Consider the following 11,324-nt stretch of genomic DNA (forward strand, 5'->3'; position numbering starts at 1 on the left):
CTTAACACCTCAAACTCTGGTTCTAAACTGAACATATAGCCATTTAAATCTGATTATCTTGACACCTGTTAATTCGGTATCTTCAGCTTCATTCAGTTCTATCCTTTGTATTTTATTTTTCACATTATGTAAGAGATCCTTTCCTACCCTCTTTTAGGAAGGAAAGTAATCATTTAAGGTTAATTGGACAGCTAAAGAACTTTGGTAAGGTGAACTAGGTTTATATGAGCAAAATACCTATATTTAAGATTCATCATTACTACAGTATAGTGTCAATGGGATCAAACTTTTAGGCTTCACAGACCCAATTCCTTTAGAAATAGGGGAACCATACGATAATATTAATCTAACTCAAGTCTTGCTCTCACGACTTTTCTCATCCTGTTAGTTTCTGTAAGACTTACTGGTTTGGTCTGTACTTGCACTGCCCCAAAAATTCTTAGGCTAAGAATCTAAGCTGTGGTACCCAACTTAAAACACTTTTTGACATCTTAAAATCTGAAAGTAGTTGAAAGCAGCAGGTAAACATGGAACATCTTTCTAGAACACCAACTTTACATTAAACATGTAACATTAAAAAGCAAACGTGTACATCTCAGTGAGATCTCTTAAGTTCTCGTAACTCAACATATTGCTTCACACACTTTGGAAAACTACAGAAAAACATGTTTATACTATAAAATAAATGCACGCACCTATAATGTTTAATGTCTATCTGAAATGTCTAAAACATACCATTTTTATTCTGACAGGTCATCTAAGCTTCACACAAAGCTCTTCCCTAGATGACACTATCTGAAACAAGGCAGGTAGACTGTTTTAGCTATAGAACTGCACTCAACAATATTTACACCTTTGAACAACTTACCAAATAGACCCATCATATCCAAATTATGTGAAACAATTCAAATGTACAAAATATACATAAGAATGCGACTAATTGTACTGAAATTAAATTTATAATTCCCGATAACAAGAATTTAAGTAACAGCGCATTTTCCCCTAGTTGTGATTTTTAAAAGGCTTATTAAACAAGGGATGAGTTCACTTGCTTAGATATTTGAAATACAACTTTATTCTGATTCTAAACGAAAAGGAATGGGAATGACAGTAACAAACAAGATTTCACCACTGAGTATTGTGATGTGATTGCAGCAGTCTTAGATCTGAAACTCAAAGGAGACAACTGCAGTTCCAAAACAGCTAAATATGCGGTCCAAAAAAAAAAAAAAAGGTTTTTTTTTAAACTGCCACATTCACTCGAAGCCCATTCATCTCTTTCAGCATCCCAAAGATGAAGCACATGTTCTGTTTTAGCTATATAATAAAGTGGCAAACACGCTGCACCACTGACATCACAGGACAGTTGCCTATAAAACTAGACTTCTGACGCTGGGCTCCAGCTTCATCTCCTCACAGGTCATCATCCTCATCCGGGAGAGCAGTTGTCTGAGCAACCTGGACAAAGGGGATACAAGTGATTAAAACTCCGTATCAAAACCACAAAGACTGGACAGAACAGTCAACCAAACAAGGAACTGCAAAACACCCATCTTACCTCTAAATCGTGCTCATACTGTGCTGCCAAGGCTGGGTCCATGACCACCTCTGGGGGAGCGAGAGCAGGCATGGCAACAAACTCTAAGTTTGGATCTCCGATTAATTTTCTAGCAAGCCAGAGGAAGGGCTTTTCAAAGTTGTAGTTACTTTTGGCAGAAATGTCATAGTACTGTTTAAAAGACAAGTTAATAATTTTTAAAATTTCATTACGCAAAATAAATTCTCAAAGTAAATCTCCCAAAGCTAAGATTCTCCCAAGTCACAAGCTAAAAGGCATTTATAAGTCACTCTAATAAACTATTTCCGTTCTATCTGATGCCATATATTCTTGAAGAAGCACGTTACCTGAAGATTCTTCTTTCGGTGGAAGACAATAGATTTTGCCTTCACTTTCCTGTCCTTGATATCCACTTTGTTGCCACACAACACGATGGGGATATTTTCACATACTCGAACGAGATCTCTATGCCAGTTAGGCACATTCTTATAAGTAACTCTTGATGTTACATCAAACATTATAATGGCACACTGGGCTGAAAGAAAAATCGACACCTCAAAATTTACTGATAAGAAAGGCCCAAAACACAAAATCAAGACAAACTCTCCAGACAACTGCTAGGGTTCTCTAAGACGTTCCTTCCCTGTGGCGTGTTGGTGAACATCCCTCCCCCACAAGGCCACCTTGGACCCTCTCCCTCCCCCTGTGATGTCATTCGCCCGCCCATCCCGCCCATCGAGAGGCGCGACACGCCTGACAACTCAACATGCAGGAACCCTCTTCCCCCAAGGGCGCTCGGTGGCCACATGTGCCCACACCCACGTGCTCTCCACACGCGGGGCGGCGCCGCCAAGCGTGAGGGTCAGCCCATGCGGGGCGACATTTCCGGCGGACCCCCTTCTCGGGCCTAGCGCAAAGTGACGGAACAGCCCCCCCAAACACACACTCCTCGGCGTCCGGCTCCCTCCCGCGCCGCCCCCCACCCCCCAAAAAAAAAACAACGCCCAACAAAAGAACGCGGACCCCCATCCCCCCCGCGCCACTTCTCCAACCGCCATGCGGCCGTCCGCAGGGGGCCCGGCCGGCCCTTCCGGCGGGGTGGACAGCGGCGGGGGGGCGGGGAGGAACAAAGGGCCGCCCGCGGCTGACAGGGCGCGGCCTCACCTTGGATGTAGTAGCCGTCCCGCAGGCCGCCGAACTTCTCCTGGCCGGCCGTGTCCCACACGTTGAACTTGATGGGGCCGCGGTTGGTGTGGAAGACGAGCGGGTGCACCTCGACGCCCAGGGTGGCTGCGGCGGGGCGCAGGGGTGAGGGGGGGAGGGGTGCGGGGGGGCGCCCGCCCGCCCGCCCGCCCGCCCGCCGCCCGCCGCCCGCCGGGCCCGCACCTACCGACATACTTCTTCTCGAACTCGCCCGTCAGGTGGCGCTTCACGAAGGTGGTCTTGCCCGTGCCGCCGTCGCCCACCAGCACCAGCTGCGGGGAGCGGGCGTGAGCGGCCGGCGCCCCCCGCCCCCGCCCCCGCGCCCGCGCCCCGCACCTACTTTGAACTGCACTTGCGGTTCTCCTTGGGCGGCCATGCCGAGCTGCTGCGGGGAAGAGACGCGTCAGCCCCACACGTGCGGCACAAAGGCGCGGCCTGAGGCGCGCGGCCCCGCCCGGCGCCATCCGGCCCGGCCCGGCCCGGCCCGGCCTCGGCCGCCGGCCTCGCCGCCGCCGCCGCCTCAGCCTCGCCGCCGCCGCCCGCCCGCCCGCCGCCCCGCGCTGAGCCCCGGCGCCGAGGCCGCCCGCCGCCGCCCGCCGCCGCCCGCCCGCCGCCTCCGCGCCGCCGCCGCCGCCGCCGCCGCTACCTTCCAGAAGCGTCTCCGGGCCCGTCTGACTGAGGGCTGGGAAGATGGCGGAAGCGCGATTCAAATGCCCCGAGACGCAGCCGACGCCGGCGCGCGCGGGCCGCGGGGCGGGGCAACGGCGCGGCACCGCCCCCACGTGACCCCCGCGCACGCGCACGCACGCGCCCGCCGGCCGCGGGGGCCACGTGCGGCGGCCCGGAAGGGCGGGCTCCCGCGCGCGCATGCGCCGCCGCGGCCCCCCCAACCCCCCCCTCTTCGCGCCGCGCGCCCGCCGCATCCCCGCGCCGGGGCCCAGGGCGGGAAAGGCGCGGGGCGCGGCCACACAAAGCCCCCGCGGCCCGGCGCCATATTGGGGGCGCTCCCGCCGGGCCCTGACCTGCCCGCGCCCCGCGGGGTCTGCAGGAAGCCGCCACCCCAGCTTGCCCAGGCTGCTCCGCACACCCGCCTCCTGCGGCCGCCCCGGACCCCGGCCCGCAGGCCCCCGTGCACCGGCCCTCCTGCCTCCCCGGCCCGCGGGCCCCCGTGCACCGGCCCTCCTGCTTCCCCGGCCCGCAGGCCTCCCGCTGGACAGTCGCATTTGCAGACTGGACGGCCCTTCTACCAGTGCAAATACAGGGACAGCCCATAAGTCTGGGTTCTAGTGCCGAAAGGGGCTCCCCGGTGACCCCTAGTCCACTGAAAACTACCAGGGGGCTATTTGCAATCACTCCAGCCCACGGTTGTGGAGCGAACCCCCAGTGTCTGGATCCGGAAGGCAGGTGTGGGAGTCTGCACAGTGTACAGGGACGGCCAGCCCTGGGTTCGGGACCAGATGACCCAGGGACCACACGTCCTGCAGCCGATCTGTTGGGAGCCCAAGTGATACAAACAAGACAGAGCCCGTCCCCTGGGCGGGAGGGAGCTGGGGTGCGACCCCCTGGTGACACACCAGCGTGCTGGTGGCAGGGAAGAGAGCGGAAGCAGGGCATGTATTGCCTCAGCTCCTGAGTCCCCAGTCCCCTGCTGGGGAGAAGCCCTGAGTCACACACCAGTGGACCCTGGGCCCTCCACACCATTCACAGAGTCTCTGCAGTTATGCCTGACATTTAAAGAGAGTTCTCTGTAAATAGCATTACCGGCTGAAAGCGAGTTCAGAAAAGATGACTAACTTCATGTGTTCTAACACTACATTCAGATTTATACAGGCATATATGAAGCATGAGGAAATCGGTGAACTTTTGTGTTTTGGGGTTTTTTATTTTAGTTTGGGGGTCCCACCCAGTGGTGCTCAGGGCTTGCTCCTGGCTCTGTGCTCAGGGGACCATATCTGGTGCCAGGGATCAAACCCACGTTGTAAGACTAGTATCTTACCTACTGTACTATCTCTCTAGCCCTATGTGTTAACTTTTTATCAAAAGAAATCCATTCAGATATTGGATGTAATGTGTACATGTTTTTAATTGACTTCAGAGATACAGACTGAATTCTGATGTCTTCCTCTGGAGAGGACAGAAGTTAATGCACCAGAAGCTGGAGGCTTTTAAACAAACAAAAGCTGCAATGTTCAACTTTCAAGCAAAAAAAAAAAGATAAAACTGAGCCAGAGCAATAAGACAGCAGGAAGGCCACTTGCTTTGCTCACAGCTTACCGGGGTAAAATCCTTGACAAAACATTGGTGCTCTGAACCTGTCAGGAGTGATCCCTGAGCACCATCAGGTGTGGCCAATCCCTCCCACCCCAAAAAATTAAAACCAAGACAAATACAACAGGGGCTGGAGCAATAGTACAGTGGATAAGGCGTTTGCCTTGCACGCGGCTGACCCAGGTTCGATTCCCAGCATCACATATGGTCCCCCAAGCACCGCCAGGGGGAATTCCTGAATGTACAGCCAGGAGTAACCCCTGTGCATTGCTAGGTGTGACCCAAAAAACCCAAATACGACAATATCTTAACCATATGATTCTGGGTGGTGAACACCAGTGTGTATATATTTTGGCATTAAAATTTTTTTTTCTACAAAAATAAAGCCAGGAAACAGATGAAAGTAAGACTATTAACCGTGCCCACACAGACCTTTAACACAGGGACCTTGCTGCTTGGCTGGGGATGGCGTTGGCAGGCCCAGCTCTGAGCATCTGATCACCGTCTCTGGGACGGTGGAAGGCACAGCCATGCCCAAGCTGACAGTGCTTCTCCCCAGTGACCCTCCCAGACACCTCTAGGGCTCAGCGGACTGGTTGGCCCTGTCCACAGCTTGTCCAATGAGGTTTGCCTACTGTTTTTTAGGAAGCTGGAGCCATTATGGCAATCGGAGCGGATTCACCCTTACAAAGCAGAAGCAAGGCCAGCGACGCCCTGCCCTCGTTCTCCCCAGTCAAATATTCTCACTGTCCACAGCAAGTGTACACGGGGTTTTCTTCCGGAAGCTTTTGGGTGGGCCACTGGCAGGCCTCGGCGCATGTCTCTGAACGAGGCCATTCTGCTGGACAGTCGTGAGTGCTTATGGATGTCAGGAAATGGAACAGTACTGGACTTTTCATCTGTGTAAGCTGGATTCTAGGGGCAGGATCCTGAGCTTAGATCCCACGTGACATTTCTTGTCCTCTCCCTGCCACCCTGACACTCACAGGGGGGTTGTAAGTCCGTTATTTTGTACAGTAACCTTCTGCTGGTCTGCATGACATTTCCTCTCAATTCAATTCAGTCATGAAGTTGGGGTGAGGGGATCCCACAGAAACGATGTTTTCTCCTCCCTGCGTCTAACCAGGAGACATAGAGCAGCCCAGCCTTCTCCTCTCAGCCCTGCGCTGGATTCCTGCCCATCCACTTGGGTGGAGAAGTCTGCCCATGGTTGCCCTCCAGGGGCTATGGCCAGCTCCTCTTCACCCCCCTTGGCCTTGTCCCTGCAAGCCTGCTACAGCCACCCCTCAGCGTGGCCGCTCCCTCCCGCCTCAGAGCCTTGGCACATCCTAAAACTCTCCACCCCATCTTGGCTTCTGTGGCTCCTTCACGCGCTAGGCCACAGTTCAGATGCCGCCTTTTCAGAAGACTCCCTGATGTCCCTTTATTTTTGTGTCCCCATGCCAGCCACTCCTCCTCTCAGCATCTACTTCATTTGCACTGAGGCGCTTCCTGCCAAATGAGCACGTCTTGATGATCCACGTACTTACTTTCCCATCACATTTTCCTTCACTGGAGCAAAGTCCCCTTTTCTTTTTTTCTTTTCTAGTTTTGGGCCATGCCCAGTGGTGCTCAGTGTTTACTCTTTCCTGGCAGTACTCTGGGGGCCATAAGAGATGCCAGGGATCGAATCTGGGTTGGTCTTGTGCAAGGCAAGCGTCCTCCCTGCTATACCATCACTCCAGCCCAGTCCCCTTTTCTTTATGCTTGTGAAGGTCACCAATACACGGAATGGTGGTAACTTGTTGAATTATTGGGTAAAGCACGCCGACCCCATCTGAGAACAGAAAGTATGGGAACAGCATGACAGGCTCACACATAATAGGCACTCCGGATTCCCAGGGCCCTTTTCACAGCAAACACTGGGCTCCCAGGAGAAACTGCACCATCTGTGAGGGCCGAGAGAGGCTCACATGGCCAAGCACACACTTCACATGTGGAGGCCCCACCCCAGCCAAACTCTTACAAAGCCCCAGCCCTGCCGGGCATGATGCGTGTCAGATATAGCCCTGAGCCCTGTCCGGTGTAGTCCACACACCAAAACAATAGTCAACCTACAATGAAATAAAAATAAGAATGAGTGTGGAGCAATTTGCTCAACATGGGGCGTTTCTATTATAGAGTTCCCATTGAGTTCACTGCCGTTGGGATCCATGAGGGAGCCAGGCTGAAAGGGTTCAAGGTCTCTCTGAACCAGTAGGGCTGATGCAGATCTAAGATGCAAGGTCTCGCCCTGGTCCGAACTCCATCTCCTGCAAGGCCGTGTTCCCATCTTGGCTTCAGCACAAAAGTTGTTTTCCTTACAGGAGAGACCCGGCCTGTATTCCTCAGCTCCACATGCCAGAGCCCAGAGCCGGGGCTGTGTTCTCAGGCCGCAGGTACATGCCCCTCCTGTTCCCTTCAGCTGGGCTGGTTGCCGGTGCTTCAAAATGCGATGGTTCCAAAGCATGTTGTGCGTGGGGCTGCGCTACTGCTCAGACGGGGCAGGAGGCAGCCCAGATCTGCTTCTCCAGGCGCCGCCAGGCCAAGCCCCTCAGTGGCTGGGGCCAGAGTCCCAGGCCTGTGAGTGAGAAACATGCAGTTGTCCATGCGTCAGGCAGTCCCACTCTCCCGCACTGACGGCCCCTGCCAGCAGTGGGTGGGGGCGGTCAGAGATTAGCTTCCCTTCCACAAGCTCCACAGCTGCCTTCTTGCTCTCTGTGTATCTTAATGATTTATTTACTGGGGTTTCCCAAACAGTGCTCAGGGGACCTCAGAGCCACTCCCAGCCACACCAGGACCCATGGGGTGATGTTTGGGCCTGCTCAGGGCCATTGGTGCTGGGGACACCAGAGCCACACCATGCTTGAGGGCTCCAAAGGGACAGTGGATGGGGCCCATGTTCCTCCTCTGGGCCACCTCCCCAGGCCCCTCCTTGGTCTCTCCACTGTGTACTGAGGAACATGTCCCTAGACCACAGCTGGGAGGACCCAGGCTGGATCCGATCTAGTCTGCAAGCTCTAGAAATGGAATCAGAGCCATGTGGCTGCTTCCAGAGCCCAGGTCAGTCTACACCCGGAAAAGCTCACCCTCGGGTGCCAGAAGCCCAGGCTTTCCCCAGGCTCGGCCCGGCTTAGGCGGGGACTGGAGATGACTGGGCTGGCCAGGAATGGGCTGAGGTGGCCCCGTGGGCCCTACTCCTCGGAGATTTCAGCCACATCCACCTGCAGCATCCCTGTGTCTCTTTCATCCCCGATGGGACCTGCTTTCACCTGCAACACATAAGGCAGGAGAGTGTGCTCAGGACTGGGGAGACCGGGGCGGGGGGGGGGAGCAGAGCGGGGAGCTGGGGCCAGCTCACTAGCCTGGCAAAGTCACTTCTGAATTCCTGCATCACAGACACTGTGTGAACCAGTAACTGTCACTTGGGATGTGATTTGCTGTGAAGTGAGAGGCGACAGGACAAAATAAATGAGATTTTTCATGAGAAGCCAAGCAAAGAGGCCCTGGGCCGATCTCTTGTACACTCCTCCGACACTCACACTTGTTCTGCGCACTTACCTGCCTGGCCTGCAGCCCTCTGGTTCTCATCTCCCAGTGACAGACACACAGCATCCTGAGGGCCTGGGCAGAGAACAAAACAGACCAAGGTCCTGGATGGAACTGACCGTCATTCTCCAAGGAGGAAGCAGGAAACAGCCGTGCTGAGTGGGTGAAATGTGTAGGTGGGACTAGCCCAGGAAGTGAATGGAGCCTAGGAGCCGTGGACCGTCTTGGGGATGTGGGGCAGCAGCCCACTAGGAAGGCACATGGGGCCATGGCAGGCTGGCGGGAGAAGAGGATGCAGGGAAGGGCTGCACAGAAGCCCTGGGCTGTGGCGCTGAAGCAGGCGCGAAGGCTCCATGGCCCCATTCGGGCTGTTTCAGCGAGGGCAGGAGGCCGCCTGGCAGGTGCAGTGCTCCGCGAGCTTCCCTGAGCATGGCCGTGTGGCCCAGCAGCCCTGGGCTGGCTGTCCAGCTGTCCAGGCTACTTGGCCAAGGGACTTTGGGAGTGGCCCCCATGGTCCTGAGCGGTGCTGGGAAGTACCGGCTTCACAAAGAGGACAAGGATCACTCCCTTTTTATCAAGAGGAACCTCAAAAGCAGTCTATGGCAACCCCACGAGGCGCACACGCAGTCTGCGAGAGACCTTTGGTTCTTGGCACCTCGTCCAGTGCAAAGGGAGGCCCCGGCCGTGACAGGCTCCACGGGTCTGGGTGGTCCACTTGGGAGCGCTGGTGTGCTCAGGTGCTGGGAGCACTGTGCCTGCAGATAGACAGGAAACTCCTGGCGTCAGCCCCGCTGGCTTCTCCCCTGCCTCTAAGCCAGGCCCTTCCCCATACCATAAACTGTAACTATTCCCTCTTCAGGGAATTCTGCATCCTTTACCCCATTACTGAACTGGTGGGACTGAGTGCCTACTACCAGCGTGAGGGGTAGTTTGGGGCTCTGGCCCCGGTGCTATGGCCGGTGATACACCGGCCACACGCTGGGGGCCCTCCTGGCCAGGTGGGCAGGACGCTCCATGCAGTGATGAGCGTCCTGCACTCCAGCCCTCTGAACTGTCTCCAGCTATGACCTCTAATCTACCTCCAGGCCCACTTGTTGTCTGGTGGCCAGTCACCTGCTCAGTTTCTTGTGTCCTACACTCCATTTCTCATCTTTGTTTTCCCCACAAGGCCTGCCTCCCCTTCTTGTATTCTATAGCCTGAAGTCCTGTCCTGTAGCAAATATGCTTTACTTCAACTCTTCTGTTTCCCCGGAAAAGTCTCCTGGCTTGTTCTGAATATGTCTGTCCAAAGCTGGACCCAGGAATTTCTAAAGCATTGCTGAATCTGTTACCATTAATTCAATGACTTTTATATTTATTTATTGCCACACCATGCGGTGCTCTGTGGCTACACCCTGTTCTGTTCTGGGGAATTATCAGGTGTCAGGAACCAACTCCAGGCCTCCTGCATCTAACAAATGTGTCCAGCTCATTGAAATCTCTCTCTGGTCCTCAATGATCTTTTTTTTTGTTTTTGTTTTTGGATCCTACCTGACTGTGCTCAGGGCTTACTCCTAGTTCTATGCACAAGGATCAGCCCTGGGGGCCTCCGGGAACCATAATGATTGTTATGTTATGTTAGGCTGGAGACAGAATAGTAGGTAAGGTGCTTGCCTTGCATGATGTTGACCCAGGCACAATCTCTGCTATCACAAAGTGTTTCCTGAGCCCCATCAGGAGTGATCCTTGTGTCTGAAGCCAGGAGTAATCTGGGAGCACCTCTAGGTTTATTTTCCCCTCCACAAATAAACAAACCGCAAAATGTGAGGTGCAAGCAACAGTACAGGGGATAAGACACTGCCTTGAATGGAGAGCTGACGCTGGTTTGATCCCAGACATGGCATATGGTCCCCTGAGCATTGCTAGAGGTGATCCTGAGGGCCTAGAGTGATTCCTGAGCACAGCAGAGTGACCTTCCCTCCCCAACAATAGTGACTGTGGGCAGGCCATGGTCCAAAGGGCTGAAACACTTTTTGGAATGCAGGAGACTTGGGTTTGATTCTGGGCACCTAGAAGATGAGCTCCCAAGTACTGATCCTGGAGTAGCCCCTGGCACCTTCAGCTGTAGGCCAACCCCACCCACCCACCCACTCACCAACTTACCAGTCTAAATAATGACTGTGTGGGACCACGGAAGGGCACATACCTGAAGACCTGGGTTCAATTCCGGCATTGCTAAGACAGCAACAACGTTGGCGTGTCCAAGAGGGAGGCAATATTGTTAAGCCGCTCAAGTGCTAAGGGCGTGAGACTTCCTGCCAGGTATCAGCCAACCAGCACTGTTGGGGGTGAGCCTGAGGACGGCATGCTGCTCAGGGGTGCCAGCGTGCCAGGCATCAAACCAGCCCACGGGACTACCTCCCGGCCCTTAAGGAGGGAAACTTCATGATATGAGGGAATGAGAAAAGTTAATTTGTGAAATTGGGATTAGTCGGATGCAGAGAACTGAAGACTAATATTCTAGGGGGAAAAATGACTGTGAAAGTATAAAAACAAGCCAAGAGGGACTAACTGCTGAGTGAAGAGTGCCGCCCCTTCGCCCGCCCCGCCCATCTGCCAGGCCCGCCCTACAAGACCCCGCCCACCAGGCCCCGCCCCTCGCCAGGCCCCGCCTCCTGCTCACTAGGAACCCGCCTGTGCCTGCGGGTGCCTCCCTGTCCCCCCCCCCCCCCCGCGCCGTACATCAGTC

At 54.5% G+C, this 11,324-nt stretch overlaps 1 protein-coding gene across 2 annotated transcripts; it reads right to left on the bottom strand.

Annotated features, from left to right (window-relative positions):
* Nucleotides 1-1,052: 1,052 nt before the first annotated feature.
* On the bottom strand, nt 1,053-3,520 carry RAN (RAN, member RAS oncogene family). 2 transcript variants are annotated; one of them, XM_055147652.1, is made up of 7 exons: nt 3,408-3,520; nt 3,102-3,143; nt 2,949-3,033; nt 2,723-2,848; nt 1,906-2,093; nt 1,559-1,729; nt 1,053-1,458 (listed from the first exon to the last, which is right to left on the bottom strand). In XM_055147652.1, exons 2-7 carry the CDS (start codon nt 3,135-3,137, stop codon nt 1,414-1,416), a joined length of 651 nt encoding a protein of 216 aa, XP_055003627.1. In that variant the 5' UTR covers nt 3,138-3,143; nt 3,408-3,520; the 3' UTR covers nt 1,053-1,413. The 2 variants fall into 2 exon arrangements, with proteins under 2 accessions (XP_055003627.1, XP_055003626.1); XM_055147651.1 differs by having other exon boundaries at nt 3,102-3,146; nt 3,408-3,517.
* Between the last annotated feature and the right edge of the window lie 7,804 nt (nt 3,521-11,324).

Source organism: Sorex araneus, chromosome 9, assembly GCF_027595985.1.
Source record: "Sorex araneus isolate mSorAra2 chromosome 9, mSorAra2.pri, whole genome shotgun sequence".
Classification (NCBI taxonomy): Eukaryota; Metazoa; Chordata; class Mammalia; order Eulipotyphla; family Soricidae; genus Sorex; species Sorex araneus.